General features: G+C 43.8%; 1 protein-coding gene across 2 annotated transcripts; it reads left to right on the forward strand.

Moving 5' to 3' along the window:
* Window positions 1-464: 464 nt before the first annotated feature.
* atxn7l2a (ataxin 7-like 2a) lies at window positions 465-18,519 on the forward strand (the record flags this gene model as incomplete). 2 transcript variants are annotated; one of them, XM_083770622.1, is made up of 10 exons in its annotated part: window positions 465-594; window positions 1,827-1,895; window positions 2,970-3,315; window positions 4,033-4,283; window positions 9,407-9,513; window positions 11,715-11,926; window positions 12,891-13,071; window positions 14,455-14,579; window positions 16,492-17,413; window positions 18,076-18,519. In XM_083770622.1, 10 exons carry the CDS (start codon window positions 465-467, stop codon window positions 18,091-18,093), a joined length of 2,361 nt encoding a protein of 786 aa, XP_083626748.1. In that variant the 3' UTR covers window positions 18,094-18,519. The 2 variants fall into 2 exon arrangements, with proteins under 2 accessions (XP_083626748.1, XP_083626749.1); XM_083770623.1 differs by having other exon boundaries at window positions 9,431-9,513.
* Between the last annotated feature and the right edge of the window lie 364 nt (window positions 18,520-18,883).

The raw sequence follows: 18,883 nt of genomic DNA on the forward strand, positions 1-18,883 counted from the left end.
TCATGGCCAGTGACCTTGTTGGGTTGCAGGGCATCAGGTTGATGGTAGCAGCTAAGCAGCGTCTCTCTAACTGGAGGCCGGCAATAACTTATGATCCGATTCCGGAGAGCATTGTTGATGGCATAATCATTCAACCTTGCTTCTTGGCATGAGGGCTCCTACACCAAGTTGGGCCCAGTTTTCAGCTGCAGAAAAGACCAGGGCATAATTGTGTGGAAATTCTTAGTGACTTCGTGGTCTTTCTGGAAGTCATTGTCATACCACCCTAGAAAGCTCTTCACCAGTGCTTGGTGATGATGCCATGGTCCTTCTGACCTGCTTTGACCAAAGACACTTTTACTTGGGGACCAAGTGGATGAGGTGATGAACTGGCTGCGCGCGTGGGTGTTTCGCGAACGCGCACGCAGGAACTTCCTACCCTGGCGGGAGCGCGAGATATGACGTAAGTTGCTTGCCGCGCAGTGATGATGGCGGTGCGTGAACGCGCAGTAAAAGTAATGGCTGCTCTGGAACGGCGGGTGCCTAGCCTCGATGATTTCGTGGGTCAAAGCTGGAGCGCTTGGGCCGAGAGGGCCGGCGTGACAACGTCGGATGGTAAGGGACCACCGCATCATCAATATTGCCGGGCATGAGAGCGGATTGATCGATCAGTCGGGGTTTATTTTCGTGGAAACGGAAGGCAGCGCTAACCATGTTACCCAAACAAAGACCCTGCCGGGTCCTAGCGCTGGGTGGGTAACATGTTGCTCTCTCTCCCAGGTCCTAGCGCATACTGACAGGCGTCCAAAGGGGGAATTAATACTAATTGTGGCAGTTTGACCATCATAATGTTGTGTGTTTCTACACGTCGTGGTCGTGGAATACTCTGCCTGCCGGCAGGTGGGAGCGGCGAGAGAGAGAGAGAGAGGAGGCAGACAGCGGTGGCATCACAGCGGAAGGAAGGAAGGGGCTTGTGTTGTGTGTGTATGGATGCTTGGGCGAGCGAGCAACTTCTGGCCATGGGAAGCTATGAGAGAGAGAGAGAGAGAGCTAGCAGCAGGCTAGGCTAACGTGTTAATAATAAGGCTAGCATCAGCAGCCAGCAGCAGGAGGATAGGATAGGATACAGTGACACCGGTGACGGAGGAGGAGTCTGATGCTGTTGCCACCACCATGTAAATGCATTGCTATAACCCAGCCTTTGATATCAGGGAACGTAACTCCGTGTTCTTTTCACCCGATTGAACTTCAGTTTGCACCCAGCATCTCACCGATGTCTCAAATCAACAGATGTCTAATGTCAGAATGTGACAAGGAGGCAGCATCGTTTTGCGTGACTATTGTCAAGTGGTGGTGGTGGTGGTGCCCTGCCCCGCTCGGAGAGAGAGAGAGAGAGAGAGAGAGAGAGAGAGTGTGTGTGTGTGTGTGTGTGTGTGTGTGTGTGCGCGCGCTCAATCATTGTCTGGCATCCCTCCAAGTGCCACTCTGTCCCCAACTATCAAATCAACTCGATGTCTACTACAAATAACATACACAGTTGCTGGTGACACAAGAAATGTCATCATGTCATGTATTCCCAATTTCCCCCAATAGATTATTCAGATTCAGAAGCTGTTGATATTGCCACTGGCAATCCTTTTATCTGCATGCATGAGCATTTTTATTTCCAGAATGATGTATGATTACGGTGAAGTTGACCGATATCAACATTTGAATGTTTTGATAATGGTTTATGGCTCATTGGCTTTGATCTAATCCAGTTTAATTTCAGAGCGTTGAATCACAACAGGTGACCACCGACCCCCTATGTCTGTATATCCTATTGAGCATTGTAATGTGTATTCCAGGGCCTGGTGTAGAAGACTGCAACAAGAATGGCAAGAAGGCTGCTGAAGCCATGTCACTCAGCAAGGAGGGTAAGGTGCCATACCACAGTCTATGAGACGGATGGATCTACACGTGGGCCTTGTATCAGTGCTCTTAACCACGTTAAACCCGGTGTCACTATTTTTGGGCTATTTGATGTCATCATAGGTGAAAATGTTTTTTCAAAAATGTCAAAATAGTAGATCTACAAGAACACAACGTGTTGCTTCACAATGTGTTGAGCCTGTAGATCGCTATTCGTCATATAACAATGTACGAGGCTTAAGTGGTTAAAGCTAGGTCTGTGAAATTCCAGTGTTGTATTATCATCGTTGTCGATCAAGCTTAACCAGTCTTGTATCACCATCGTTTAAGCCCACGTAAACTAGTTTATAGCAGGACATACTTACACAATCCTAAATGTTCTACATCTAAGGGTGATTGTCTTTAGGGGGGTGCTTAGGGGGAAATTACAATGTGGTCGACCAGCACATATTTATACAACATGTATTCTTTTCAGACCTTGTGAATATAAAAAAGAATGCCCCTTTATTGTATTAAGTGTGTTTATACAATCCACTGACTTGGAGGCATTTTACCTAGTAGACCAGTATATACAGTACAGTATAACAGTTGACTTCAGAAAAACCTTACCTACCATCTGGATACAAGATACAACTTCTTGGAGTTGATGCATGTGTTTGGAAAAATGTGGAAGTGCTGACAATCGCTAAATGCACGGGCAAAAAAATGCCCGCCTGCAGTTCCAGCTTTGACCAGAAGGGCTCGGTGGCTTCAACATTGGCCAGCCACTCTGGGGGCTTGGAGCAAGCACCCAATAGTAAATTTCTCTCTGCAGGCACAGTGAGTGAATGTCGCTTGGCAGAGACTGTGTGGCCAGAGGTGCTGTTGTGCCCTTTGGCAATCAGCCTAGCAGTCTGCAGCAGCAGCTGTCTGACAGACGTGTGTGTGTGTGTGTTAGAGTCACATGCTGTCTGAAATAGTGAAAATTCAAAATGCACTTAATTAATCTGCCAACCTCCCTTTGCTACCACCACTAGGCGTTTCTTTTACTCTGCCTCTGTCTTAAGACTCTTCACTCTCCCTTCCCTCTTCTCCATCAGACATGTCCATCTTCGGCCATTGTCCGGGCCATGACGACTTCTACCTGGTGGTATGCAGCCACTGTGGCCAGGTAGTCAAGCCGCAGGCCTTTGAGAAGCACTGCGAGAGGAGACACAGCCCACTGACCAAACTATACACGCGAATGCGATCTCCCACACAGGCCCCTCAACCCCAGCAGAGACCCCGCCACGGCCACTCCCCTTCCCCTTCCCATGGGACCAATGCCGCTTCTGCTTCTTCCTGGGAAGGGCGGAGTCAAGGTGGTGGGACACCACGGGCAGCTCCGACTTCCCCTTCGACACCACCCCAATACAGACACTCCAAGAGCTCCAAGGATGGGATACGGTAAGAGAGGTGTAGAACACAGATGGACAATTAAGACAGGAGTGAATTGTAAAAAAAGTATTCATATGAAGGACCAAATGGTTCATGCTATAAGTCTGTCCGACTGTTCTTACTGTATGTATAGTTTGTATACCACAACACGGCAGGCAGCTGAAAGGCTAACTGAGCAGTTCCTTAGATTTAACAGTCTTGTGCTCCGTTTCCCATTTTCAAAAGTAGTGGGGAGAAAAGTCAAATTCCTTGAATTTAGTTTGTATAATAGGAGTAGTATGGCTTTGAAATAAAAACGGGGGAATAGGCAAGTGGAGTTGAGAATCAGGAGAACATGACAATTTGTTCACTGTCCAGTCAAGAGGAGACAGTTGGCCAGGAATCAGAGAGTAAGACTTCTGATATTAGGCCTGGACACAAACTAACAACATCTGTAGGATCCTTCTCGATCGGGCTGGAACAGTTGACAAATTAATGTATTAATGATTAATTTGAAAAAATCTATTAACAAAATCAAGTGTTTTCTGTAGCGTTACAATCATGCAAGATAATGAAATGAAATGTATGTAGACTACGTACGTTGCCCAATACTTAACTCCCGACCTCGCTTGTTTCTGTTCAGAGTTGATTTTTAGAAACATGTTATGTTCCCATAAATGACATACCGTAACTTGTTTTTACCTGAAGACTGAACTGAAGAGAGCTGTTCTCTATTCTGTCATTCAGACACTCCCCGCTGGAGAAGTCCTCTCACAGCAGCCACTCGGAGGCAACCGTCTTCAAGCAGCCCCCGCCCCTAGAGGCCCCGATGAGCTCTCCGCCTTCCTCCGTCAAAGATCCACCATGGCCCCACGGGGGCACCCTGCCCAGTCGATCTTCGCCCAGCGACAGACCCTTAACCCCGAAGAAGGACTCGCCTTCATCCTCCGCAGTTATTAGCCACCGTGTACCCAGACCATATAACAAAGGGGCCTCCAGTGAGTATACTAGATGGAATGAATGGTGAATGTGGAGAGTTGGGGATGGAAGCATTGATGTTCCAAAGTAATGAATATTATGTTACACAGATCTTATAACAAGTAAGAGACTAGGGGAATGCAATGAAAGGATTTAAGGAACAGAACCAACTAAATGTCTAGAGTCTAGAACAGGGGTTCCCAACCTGTCTATTACCACGGACTGGCTGATGGTTCATATGTTGTTATGATGTTCGCGGACTAGCATGGCAGGGGGGTGGTGGGGGCGCCGCGGTCACGCAGCGACATCATCATACCAAAACACGGAAGACAGTTCTCGACTGGCCTCAAGTAGCCTACCTGCTGCTATATTATTATATCGCAACATAATGTTATATCATTGTCATTGACCATATCATTGATCCTGGTGATGCACGTTATAGATTCACAGACGGGGAAACTTGGGATTCCCTTCTTGCGTACCAGTGGGACATGTACCGCATACGAGCACAGTTACACGTACCAGTGGTTGGGAACCTCTGGTCTAGATTGGTTCATATGGCAAACACTGGTGATAGTTAGCAGGTGTGATTTGATTAGATGTCTTTATTATCCACAAGGGAAAATTGTTTTGCTTGGGTCAGGACAATACATAAATATACAATTAATACAATTAAACACCCAGCAAAGTACTAGTAAAATAATTCTAAATTTTAAAAGCTATTTAAACGAAAGCAAAGTCTCTCTCCACACCACGAAACACTCATAATTGATGGTCTGCAAGTAGCGTGCAAGTAGCGTCTTAAGTGTTTTTTGTTTTTGTTTTTTGCATTTAGCATTTTCTCCCTAATTTAGTCATTGGCAATGTTGTATAGGCCCTGTCAATGCCAAACTACTGTTTGGTCTGAGAAGAGTGCAGACAACCACGTGTCTCCACTCTCCAGACGCTTCTTCGACAGTGAGAAGTTTCACTGAGAGGGCATAACATGCACAAAGGAACATCCATCTCCTTCCCCAACCTGTAGGAGTCACTAGTGCAGTAGCCTGGCCCAGCCAGCGTGCTTTCTGGTCTAGAGGGGCAGGTGCGCTTGGAGCAAGTGCTGTAGAATATTGGTTCACCGATCATTTAACCTTTTATTTAACCAGTAAAAACCACATTGAGACTGAAGTCTCTTTTACAAGTGTGAACTGGCCAGAACAATAGGCAAAATAAGTGACACAACTCTGCCAGTAACAAAAAATAACAACAAAAAACAGGACAGACATACAATGCTCATAAATACAGTACCCACTACCAAAGAAGCTAAAAGGGAGAACAGGAACGCGACCAATAAGGACAAAAACATCTAAGCAACAGGAATTGCTAGTTGACTAAAAAAAGCAGGCAGACAGTTGGTATACGTCAAAGCAGGAGCAGTGTATGGGAAGTGTGCCCATGGCAATCCATTTAAAGCTCACTAGGGGAATCACAGCAGCCAGTTTGAGTCTGGACTGTAGGTCATTCCAAGACCAGGGTCCGAAATAAGCAATGCTTTTTTTCCCAGCCTCAGATTTTGTTGTGGGCACGACATAGCGTAACCAACCATTTGATCTGAGGTTGAGAGAGTTTTGGACAAGTTCAAATTTAGAACCAATGTAACGTGGATCAGAGCCCCTGCCCCCCTCCGCCCCTCCTCAAAAACCACTGAGAAAACTGAGGTCACTATATTGAGAGCGGCGCCCCTCTGCACTGTAGTTCACTTCCACTCCTTGACCAGGAAATGTCTCACGTTCCCCCAGGCTTTAATTTTTTGAGCCGATGCGAACAAAAATAAAAGCCTGGGTACTGAGGCTACTAGTGCAGTGACAGAATACTCTCCTTCGCCGGCTGATCGACCGATTATCAGAAACGGACGATTATCGGCGCCGGCAATCAGAGCAAAAAAAAACGTTTTTGGTCTATTTGGACGATATTGGCCTCTCTATGCAACGAGGCATAAAATAAGGGTATGTGCTCCTCTCTGCAACTGGTACTGTTGAATGGGAGTATTCCACTGACATGATATATAAAATATATATATACGTGTGTGTGTGTGTGTGTGTGTGTGTGTGTGTGTGTGTGTGTGTGTGTGTGTGTGTGTGTGTATATATATATATATATATATATATATATATATATATATATATATATATATATATATATATATATATATATTAGGGATGCACCGAAAATATTCTGCCGAAAATGGCTAAAAATGTATTTTCGGCCTATTCGGTTTCGGCTCAAATAGGCCGAAAATAGGCCCAGGCCGTAGCGTAACGGTCTGGGCACCGGACTGGTGATCCAGTCGCGGTGTGCCGCGGGTTCGACTCCCGGACCCGACACGGCCTTTACTGCATGTCATCCCCCCATCTCTCTCCCGTTTCCTGTCAGCCTACTGTCTGTCCCTTCAAAAATCAATAAAAGCCGTAAGCCGCAAAAAAATATCTTAAAAAAAAAAAAAAAAAATAGGCCGAAAATATATCACTGAATAGTCAAAACACCGGGTCGGTATAAACACAACACGCGATTGTCTTGAACGTAACCAGAGCGCTCCGCATCTACCTCTCTCTCTCTCCCAACTTCAGTCTCCCCCACACACACACACACACAGCGTCAAGTTGCTCTGTGCTGTGGCTGCGAGCTCATCAACAGGTCCCAAAACATGGTATTTGTGAGCACCGCCACTGTCTATTCTTTTGTCGTATGACAAAAAATGCTCCCCAATGTCTGAATCTGTGAGTTTGCATGCAGGCTACGACGAACACTAGCAGTTTGCGCCGGCAATCAGAGCAAAAAAAAACGTTTTTGGTCTATTTGGACGATATTGGCCTCTCTATGCAACGAGGCATAAAATAAGGGTATGTGCTCCTCTCTGCAACTGGTACTGTTGAATGGGAGTATTCCACTGACATGATATATAAAATATATATATGTGTGTGTGTGTGTGTGTGTGTGTGTGTGTGTGTGTGTGTGTGTGTGTGTGTGTGTGTGTGTGTGTGTGTGTGTGTGTATATATATATATATATATATATATATATATATATATATATATTAGGGATGCACCGAAAATATTCGGCCGAAAATGGCTAAAAATGTATTTTCGGCCTATTCGGTTTCGGCTCAAATAGGCCGAAAATAGGCCCAGGCCGTAGCGTAACGGTCTGGGCACCGGACTGGTGATCCAGTCGCGGTGTGCCGCGGGTTCGACTCCCGGACCCGACACGGCCTTTACTGCATGTCATCCCCCCATCTCTCTCCCGTTTCCTGTCAGCCTACTGTCTGTCCCTTCAAAAATCAATAAAAGGCGTAAGCCGCAAAAAAATATCTTAAAAAAAAAAAAAAAAAATAGGCCGAAAATATATCACTGAATAGTCAAAACACCGGGTCGGTATAAACACAACACGCGATTGTCTTGAACGTAACCAGAGCGCTCCGCATCTACCTCTCTCTCTCTCCCAACTTCAGTCTCCCCCACACACACACACACACAGCGTCAAGTTGCTCTGTGCTGTGGCTGCGAGCTCATCAACAGGTCCCAAAACATGGTATTTGTGAGCACCGCCACTGTCTATTCTTTTGTCGTATGACAAAAAATGCTCCCCAATGTCTGAATCTGTGAGTTTGCATGCAGGCTACGACGAACACTAGCAGTTGCTTAACAATGATCAGTTGTTCAGTGCTGTTTAACTTTGGCAATATGTGATACTAGAGCCTAGAGAACATGCTAATATGGCTGCTAAATAAGAACGTTTTCCCCTATCAGCTAGCATGCTATTGTGTGTGTGTGTGTGTGTGTGTGTGTGTGTGTGTGTGTGTGTGTGTGTGTGTGTTTGTGCGTGCGTGCGTGCGTGTGCGTGCCCACACACTGTGTAGGACAGTGGTTCTCATAGTGGGTTCCAGCTAAATTATAGATAGTTAGGAAGTAAACCAAGTGGGGCCGGTCTGTAACAGAGTGCAAAAATGGAACCAAATACACTCTCAAAATTTACATTGATTTTTACAATAGAAATAAAAATAAATTGGGGTCCCAGAGATAGAAATGGGAAGAAAGACAGTCAGCTATACACAGTCAACATTACAGATTACAGTATCATTACAAGTACAAGGAATGGCAATGAAATCAAATTGTATTAAAAAGGGAGTAAAATATTAATTTTGAAGTAGTATTCATTTTTATTGTCTTTATTGTTAGTTACAACATGCCTACAACAACTTGAAGCATTTTTTTTAAAGGTAATTGCAAAAAAGGTGCCATAATCCGATTAATCGTTTAAATAATCGCCCGATGAATCGATTATGAAAATCCATAATCATGTCTTTTGCCATAATCGGGTAGCTTTACAACAAAGCTGTATTCGGCTATTCGGTATTCGGTTTTCGGCCAACTGTTTCCTATATTCGGTATTCGGTTTCGGCCAAGAATTTCCCTTTCGGTGCATCCCTAATATATATATATATATATATATATATATATATATATACATACATACATACATACATACACCAGTAAGACGCCTAAGGGCAGCGAGGTCATGTGCACGCATCCGCCTCGTTGACGGCAGACTGTTGGGCGAGCGATGGCGCTTTGGCATAAAATGAATTATGTACTGGCCATATAAGGAACATGGGTTATTTGAAGTGAACCAGTGAAATGTAAAGTTTTATGGGTTCAAATTTGAATCCTTGTTGTAGAGTCAATCAAGTCAAACAGTTTTATCAGGACTTCATGTAGGCGCCTGAAGCTTAGAGTATATATTATTAATCAAGATGGCACCCGGAGGAAACCCTGAGGCGAAATGGACATAGTGGCCGATTTTGGTATTGCAGCGCTGGGCCAAACACATGAACGCGCTGGTCCGTTGACTATCATTGCGCACGTTCATGATGACGTGTGCAATGATAGTCAACGGCCAGCACGTTCATGTGTTTGGCCCAATCAATCCCAGAATGCACTCTATTCCTACCCGGAAGGAGGAGTGAAATCGCCTCATGCGCTTTTGAGCAACTTAATGCAAGTGGATGGGAGGAGATATCGGGTGCCGTCTCTATTATATACTCTAAGGCCTGAAGAAGCAGGTTGGGTTCTAAGGCGAAACGGTCAGTTGAGTGAGTGTTGTTGAAGCTGAACTGCTCTTTCTGTCTGCAGAGAGAGAGTGTGACCTAGACAAGCACTGCGGCGTCCTGGACCTTGACAGGAAGAAAGTCTGCACACGCCTATTGACCTGCAATGTAAGAGAAACACAAACATGCATGCCCCATTTTGTCTATTGTGCTATTGCTTCCTCATTTGTCCGGCTTACCTGCCACTCATTCACCCAAATGTTTTTAAACCATCCACGTTATTTATGGTATTCTCTATTGTTTCTTGCTACACTTTTTTCACTTTCTCCAGCTTTTATTTTCTTTGCTAGCGTCATTGTCATTCAGTAAATAGGTGACAGAGGCTTATTTTCAGCAGGCAGTGCCATCCCCTCTGCTTTTGACCCAATTCTATCCACTCACCCAGAGTCTAGAGGGAATGAGGTTATGAGACGGTGGCCTCCCATTTCACAGACAATAGCAACAAGAGTCCTATTGAACTGATGACACATCACATCATCTCTGCAGATTCAACCTCTATGAGCGATACAGAGAAAACTTTACATGCAAGGCTAAATCAACTTTAAAGCTTGAAAAATATAGAAAGGATATTAAATTGTTCCTTAGAATTTGATCAGTCATTGTTTCACTGTTTCTTTGTCTTTTATTTGGAAGTGTGTTTTAGCTTTTTATTAAAGCGAGACGTACTTTTAGAATAGCATTCTTCACTTCCAAAATTAAGTTTTGCACTTGCCAAATTGACGAATAAACAGGAATACCAGCCAGGGACAAAGATGTAATGGCACATGCCATGGCTGGTGTTATTCTTTACAGCCTGGCTGCAAGGCCAAACTGTCTAGAACACTTTTTGTCTTGCCTGGCGAAACAAAAGTGAAACTGAAACACGTGAAAGTTGCATTGCTATTGCATGTAAAAAACAACAACAACATAGACAATTCTGTGATTCTCTTACACTGACATTGTTATCGAATACTGTAAAGCACTTTTTAATGAATATCGCTATTTCCACACCACACTAGGACATGCACACATGCAGCTTTGGTTCTGAATGCAGCCTGTCTGTCTGGCTGGCTGCCTCTACAAATAACTCCACATACTGTAGAAGGCATCGTTTTTCTGTCATCATTAAATTAATAACTGTTAATCAATGCAAATATGAGGCCGTCTTTTTGCTTTCTGTAAAACTCAGTGAAATGATGTGGATAAGATCAGTGTTATTGTTTTACTGTCAGAAAATATAGTTCAGCACATGTAATCCGATCTCACAGATCAGTGCCCTTAGTCTCAAGCCTCAGGCCTCCGAGCACAGGAAGAGTCCTTATATGGTCGCTGTTGTCTGAGAAAGAGGAAGTAACCGATGACGAGTGTGAAAAGGCACCCCACCTCAGGATTATTAACAGGAAATGACAGGAGAGAGGGTGAAGAATCGGAGGGAAAGAGCTTCCCTTAAAGTCTCACTGTATCGTGTGCATTAAGGTCCAGTAGTTTGATATATTGTCATTCTTTCCCACACTTAATTTAAGGAACACCATATGCTTAGATCATTTTTGTGGTTTGCAATGTGCAGTTGCACTGCAGCGTAATTAGCTTTCTGGTATAAAAAGCATTAGATGTGGAAATGAGAAAATGCAACTTTTTGTTTTGTTCTTTTCAATTCGTTTAGTAACTAGTCCAACAAAAATGTAAATGGACTTGCAACATGGTTGTCAGCTTCTATCCAGTGCAGTATTAACAGAATTTCCACCGGGATCAATTAATAACATGCCAGGATATCGTGCCGTTCAACCCTTATTTTGAAGATCCAAAACACTGCGACCGGATGTTGTCAGCTTAACAATTTGAGGGGCATTTGGAGACTAAAGCGACTGAAAGTGCTCGTGCACAATCAAAGATGGCGCAGCCCAGTCTAAGCTAATATTCGAAGCTAATGTGATTAGCGTTGCCACTATATCGTATTAAACACATTTATACAACTGAATAAACGTAGGCTACGCATTTTGGCAGCGTCTCTTCCCAACAACTAACGCAGGCTACGTATTTTGGTGGGGAAACGGTTATGTTTTTGCATGTAGCTGAAGCCTGTGGTTGCAAGGATGTTTCAGACAGAGATTTATTAGAAAGAATAACCTGTCAATTTTTTTTTTCCACTTTTCAATATTTCAAAATCTAATGTTAATCTTTTCAATAACGGAAAAAAGGTTTAGTTCAGAAGTGTCTGATGTAAACATTGGCTGATGTCAATTAATCCACACCGCCAAACTTAGCTTGTTCCTAGTATGATATGATTACTAATGTTACTCCCAACTCACTGTATGTAATTGTTCCCACAGATCCACTCCATCCACCAGAGGAGGAAGGTGATGGGACGCAGTAGGAACTTTGACCAGCTGGTGGCAGAGCTAAAAACCAAGGTCCGTGACAGAGGGTCCCATGCCCTGGAGGGGTGCTCCTCTGCTGGTCGTTCTCCCAGTCCAGAGACCTACGGAGAGTCACCTGGATCCCCACACTGCAGGAGGCCACTGTCCAACCTCCCTGCCTTTAGGTCAGTGAGCCTTACTGGTACTAAGCATTTCCTATTAAACAAGTTCTGGCATGTTACTAGTTGGTGTAATAATTATTGCTCATGGACTTTGCAATCTTTTTTTAATGGCATGGATTCCTGGATTCTCATTTTAATAATCTATAATATATAATAATCTAATCTTGAACCTTGGTAGGAAAAAAACTACAGTGATCATTACGCTCTTCTCCCCCATTGCTCCGCCTCCCTATGTTGAGACAAACAGCCTTGATCATTGACTTGCAGTCGAATATTACAGATTTATCCACATAAAATAGTCAATACCTTTTTGGAAACAAACAAAATATCATCAAATTTTTTTGTCACTAAAGTTTACTGTTTACTGCATTTTGCCTGCATTATCACCAGGAGTGTTGGTGTACCGCACATTAAGTAAATAAATAAATAGACAAACAAGTGAATAAATGTTTTAACAAGCGGTATGATTGGTCTATTCCAGTTAGGGTCCGTGTCTATAAAAAGTATTTTTTTACTTGAGAAGTGCTTCAGATATCATGTCTAGAGGGCACTGAGCGAGACGAGTTTTGTGAGACTTTTTGATGACTTCAATGATGAATTCAATATGGCAGACAGAGTGCAGTAAAGTTAGAAATTGCACATTTCACTGAACAGTATAGGTATGTGTGCTTGTATAGCTTTAGCGTATAGAGGTTAGCAAGTGATGCAATGCTAGTGTGCTACCTACCATATAATCTGGCGCACAGTGGCCGGCCACAGGTGGCTTTTGCTAGCCGGTGTGGCTGGTCCGACTCTACCCGGCCGGCCTTGGCGCAAGAAACCGCCACCTGCGGAGGTTGAGGAACCGCCCTTGTTTTCAGACTGTTATCACACTCATAATTTACATTTTTCATGTTGTTCTTAATCTGTTATATGGTGGTTTCGAATTTACGAATGAGCTTTCAAATTGTCATTCTGCTTTTCTCAGCCGCTCCAGGGCTTCATCAGAAAGCGCTCCAGAAGAAGAGGAGCACAGGCAGGATGAAGGGGCTCTCCGTTCCCCCTCGCCTCTTGTCCATGGACGCATCTCTAGTGATGAGAGTGAGGGGGAAGGACCCGAAGAACCTGTTGAATTCCAGTCTTCTTCTTCTCATCCCAGACCTCTGGCAGTAAGACAAATATTTGTGTGTGTGTGTGTGTGTCAAAAATATAGCGCTATCTCCTCTCCCATCTCTACATTATATATTTTTCATCTGATAGCGGTTATGTTTGTATTTGAACAAATACATACATTCTCATTTTAATCACACTAATGATGGAGAAGTGTCAGTTATAACTTATTAGAGAGATGGCAGTTGGGTGTTGGAAAATCAAAGCATTGTTTCTATGAGGCCAGTGTATGTTTTAATTGTTCTTGGTGCAAACGACACACACTATGCTAAAAAACACCAGCAGTGTGAAGAGGTGCTGAATGTGTGCGGGGAATCCGGATTCAGATTCCGGTTGAAAGTTAGGGCCGATTCATACTCTTCATTCATATATTTTAGAGCCGAATAAAAGTCGGTTCGGCTCTGTAGCGTAGCCTACAATTTGACGTCATTTGAGGTTCGGGGGGGGGGGCGGGTACCGTCCTATAGTCGGCTCTTCGGTGCTACTGAAAATTTCTGACGAGCCGAAATCATTTCGGCACTACAGTGCCGAAACAGCGGTAAAATAGGAGTATGAATCGGCCCTTAGTCATCATTGCACCTTTTTAAAGAACCAAAGATTGAAGCGGTTTGTTGTGGACATACTTGCTGGTTTTGTTTCAGCGCCTGATTTTTTTAGTAGACTTTTCTTTTGGAAGCAGCAGCCTTCATTAGTGTGGTTGCCCTAACAGGGCAACCACACTATTGTAATTGTAACACTTTATTTATTCTTTCTAGAGTAACCTTTTTTTTAAACGCTACTCCTCCCACAGTTTTGGCAGAACACACTTGAGCCATATATCTCATTGCTAAGAGAAATGTTTAATTTCCCCATTGATATGAATGGGAAAATGCGAAAATTCACATTCAAGTATTATTTTCTCGTAGACCGTAAGGGCTATAGTTACAAAACTTGGAGTGGAGGTTCATAATAATTACTAAAATTAATTAACTTATAATTATGTCGGCAGTAATCATCGTCTGAAGTTAGTGGGAGGGGCGTAGTTTACAAAAAATGCCCCAAATCACGAACGCAATGAACAATCCATCCCAAAAAATGTCGCGGGTGGGTTAATCGACCCAAAGCAAAAAGAAAATCCATTTTCATCCACAGGGGTGCCGCAAATGCAAATGTAACCGTTTGTTGCAGAAAATATTTTTTTGGGGGGATAAGTCTCCTCCAATTTACTTCCACATGATCACAGGGGCAGGGACAAATTAGACATTGGGCCAGTGGGGCCGTGGCCCAGGGGCCCTTGGCTCTCAGGGGCCCTTCGGGGAAATTGGGCCGTGCTGTGCTAAGTTTGACGCCCTGAAATCGTACTTGAATGATATTTGTGTAACCATTCTGCGTCCTCCTTGTAGGTGTGTTCATTTGGCAGTCACATGCTGGGCCACGGTGGTGTCTATACGTTTGACAGGAGGCTTCACCATCTGAGGTCGGCTCTCAGCTGTATGGTGGAGCAGCACATCAGCGCCCACCTCTGGAAGTAAGAAGCCTTGCATCTCAAACTGTTCATGTCAAATACTTACAGAGAGAGAAACAAACAATATCAGGACAATCTGGCTTTTTGGGCATGAGATGTACAGTATTTAGCTATTTTCAAATGCTGGTGACAATTAAAAACACCACTGCTTTTATGTCTTATTATAGATGGACTGTTTTATTAGGATAATGCAAACATAAGTAAATGCATTAAAAAACAAACAAAATAAAACATACAAATATTGATAAATTCACAAAATAAATTGCACTTCAAACAATAATGAAAAATAATTTATTGGATGTTTAAAATACTGATGACAGCACTTTTAGATATGGTTGACCTGTTGGTTGCTCTTTTATTTTTCTCACTTCACTGTCAGCTGGAAAAGCGGTTACAATGAATCAAGAACATATATACTCAGTTCTGTCGTGTTTTGAAATGTAAGAATTTTGTTGATTTAAAAACATTAGAGATACTGTTTAGAGCTTAAAACTAAAACACTTCCAGACTGCATCCATGGGTTGTTCTCAATGAGAGAGAGCTGTTATTCACATTCTGTTGTTCACATTCACAGGAAAGGATCAACGTGAAAAGTAGACGTACGATAAAGGGTGTCAAGCTGTGGAATAGATGTGATGATGAATTGAAAGAATGTTATGGGTAAACTTAAGAAGGTATTCAAAAACAAAGTAATTAATAGCTACACAGAGTAAAGTAACGCCAGGGCTCCACTGGGCGCGTCTGCGTCGCGTCTCCGTCAACGTCGGGAATGTGCCCTTTTAATCAATGGAGGGTGGCTCTACTGCCCGCGTCGCGTCGCGTCTCCGTCACCGTAAAATTGAACCGGTTCGTTTTTTGACGCACGCACGCGTGACGCAACGCGACGCAGACGCGCCCAGTGGAGCCCTGGCGTTACAAATCAAGTGTTACTAGGATTTTGGTCATAGTGCTTAATTATCTATGAAGTGTCATTTTTGGGGAAATTACATTACTGTTGCTATTATTAGCAATTATTTAAAAAATATATTTTTATTTTATTTCTTTACTTGAATATTACATTGTTCAGTAGAAAACCTGAAAAAGGGGTATACATATATATATATATATATTTTTTTTTAAGTTAAATAACAAAAGGGTAGACATAATTAGCTTAGCCTTCGGTCTATACCTTTTTTTTTCCAGACTATGAAAAACTGTGATGAATTAAGAATGTTTTTGTATGGAACTAAACTAAACTAGTTCAACCAATGCAGCAAGAGAGAAATACGGAATCTGTTTCTCATAGTGGTACTCCAAATAATTTGTCTTTATTTTTTAGGAATGTTAAGGATTACTGTTGAGTACCCTCACTGTTGTCGACCGATCGGCAAAATTTCCATTGTATTGGTGGTCACACTTGCCCGATTATGTCACCATTTATCTGCAGATGTGACAAACTACTTAATTCTTGGCTGCATCATAATCAAGCCAACTCCAGCAGCCAGTGCGGCTGCAACTTTCTCCTGACAAGCACTTGGAAGTGTAGGAGTTGCATTATATTAACTTTGACTCTGTTCCACAGATTCATATTGTGAAAATAGCTGATCTTCAAACTCACAACTCCTCGCAGCCTGAGGTGTTGTGAGCTCGTAGATCAGCTATCTTCAAACGTTTGTCTCTTTCTTATATTATTTAACAATTTGGCCAATGTTTGACCAGTTTATTACTTTTGATGCAGTAATGGTATTTAATTTAATGTTTAATTTAAAAAATATTTAAATTGCAGGTGTGTGAACTGTGAAGCTCTCTCTGCTGGGGCTGCCTTTCAATTAGAGCTAGACTAGAGATATTTATAACCAATGGGGCAAGTGGAAGGCTATTTATAATGTTGAGCACTGACAAAAAAAATGCATGTCTTGAATTCTTGCCTACTCAGGAAAATACCTCAAGCCACAGACCTTCAGTCTGCAAGCCCCTCTACCAAGGCTGTCACCTCCTCCTCTCCTTCATCCTCCACGTCGTCCTCCTCTTCGCTGCATTCTAAAGTCCGCACAGGAAGTCACATCAGCTCCTCCCTCAAAACCACCTCGTCATCCAGTCGTGGACCGGGGAGACCCTCTACCACCAGCCAGCCAGAGACTCCGGGGAGCAGCAGTAGTGTCAGTGGCAGTGGCCATCTGCCTGCTCCAGTGAAGCCGGCAGCAGCACGTCAGATGGGGCCTGGCAGGCCTAAGAACCCGGTAGGCCGGCCCAGCAAGCAGATGCTGAAGCTCCGGGAGGAAGCGGCCGCAGCTGCTGCTGCACTCCGCAAACGCAAGGCCCCATCGCAGGAGGGCGAGCACTCTGGCCCCGACAGGAACTGCATCATTCTCCAAGACAGGGGTCGCCCGCCCTCCACCTCTTCTTCTAAGACCACCACCCCCTCGCCCCTCCCTCACGGACAGACCAACGGCACGCTCTCCCCTGTGAGCAAGCCCCACCCCCAGCCATCCCCGTCGGAATCCCATTCTCCGGCTGCCACGGCGGCCTGGTCATACAAACGGACACACACCCCCACGCCGGCCCACTCCTCACCCCCTGACAGTGCATCGGCCAACTCTCACAGTCGGGTGTCGGGGGATTCAGGACTGCATGGACGGGGGGGTGGGGGTGGGAGCTATGAACACAGGGGGCTGGTGAAGAAACGCAAGGGGGGCAACAACGGGGACCCATCACCGCCCTCCAAGCCCTCTGTGCACCGCACACCATCTTCCTCATCTTCATCTTCCTCCTCTCCTCGCTCAAACTTCTACCCCTGGAAGGACAGTAAAGGTGGAGTGCTGGCTGGGGGGGCGGAGAAGAAACTGGGCACACAGAAGGTGAGTCTGGTGTGAGGGGAAAAATGTGGACAAAATGAATTTAATATTGCGTACGAGTACCAATGCAAGTCCCCACCCAACAAGTGAAATCAATTCAATTTAGGCAGGATGCTCAGTAGTCTGGGTGCATACGTTGGTTAGACATACCATGCTGCGGTCATTAGTACGACAACACCTGCCGTTGCTCCCGACATGTGCTGCGGGTTAAAATGAATCCCTGAGTGGTTAAAAATCAACTGTGGCGTCCGTGTGCAGTTGGGGTTAGGTTAGGTATTGTTTAGGATGTCGGACTCAGTCAGTCAACCCCATTGAGTTACATTGCATGCTCAAAATCATTCTTTTAGCACATAAACAAACAAAAAGCAGATTCCTCCATTTTTTTTTACTTTATTTTTTTATAAAATTGTCAACTGATGGTGATTTTGCCATTTGGAGTAGGATTAATTAATTTGTTTATTCAAATGTTGGAACATGTGTGCAGGTCGCACTTGGATATGAAAATAAACCAGTAAGACGCCTGAGGGCGAGAAGCGACCTCGACCTAAAGGGAGAGGTCGCGTGCACTGGCTTGCCATTCCAGCGCAAATAAATATTCCGACTTGTTTGTATTACTAAAGTCAAAGACATCTCATATTCTTCTGTTGTCTCATATCTTCCCACAGCCAAAACTGCACCATTAAGTGTGCCTGCCTTACAAGCCACTATGAGGGAGCCAGCTCTACAGTCTGGGACTGTGACCACAGGACTCTAAATGTGTTCTATATGTGTGCTTGAATACCCAAGCCAGTGTGTGTGTGTGAGTGTGTGTGCATCTGCCTTTGTGTAAGGAAGCCTATATGTTGTAGGCTCAAGTGTGAGTGTGTTGAGTTGTGTTTTTGTATGTGCACAACTAGTATAATGTGAATTCTGCGGTCCTCATTGTCTGAATCAGACGTGGGTATGCGACTATGCGTGTATATCTGTGTGTTTGCTGTTGTATGGATGAATGTCTGTGGATGAGTGGGGGTAGAATATCAGTGTATGAATTTAGAAATACCTCAAGACCATCTGGTTATGCTGCTATATGAAAAATATGTTGGTTTATTAAAAAATGGATTAAAAATGTCCTTTACACTTGGAAGTTGTGAATTGTTCGATTTCTTCATAATTCTTGTTTGTACATGTTAATTTCACTGGTGTTCTTACATCGCTATTGCATGTATCAAATGAATTTAATGCCATCAGACACCCTCTGCAGTTCAGACGAGTTATACCGTGATAGAATGAAAAGGTTTTTACTGTACCCCGTTTTTATTTTCCTTTATCTTTTTATTCATCATTTCTAGTATGCCATCTGAATTCCACTATGAATAGATCTACCTTGAAACAGGTATGGCCTGCCTGTTCACATAATATATAACAATGGCTCTCAGGTGAGGTGAGACTAGCTGCCTGCGTCAGGACCATAGACGCAGGCCCATCCCACATTGA

This window comes from Protomyctophum parallelum, assembly GCF_964188405.1.
Source record: "Protomyctophum parallelum genome assembly, chromosome: 8".
In the NCBI taxonomy this organism is placed as follows: domain Eukaryota; kingdom Metazoa; phylum Chordata; class Actinopteri; order Myctophiformes; family Myctophidae; genus Protomyctophum; species Protomyctophum parallelum.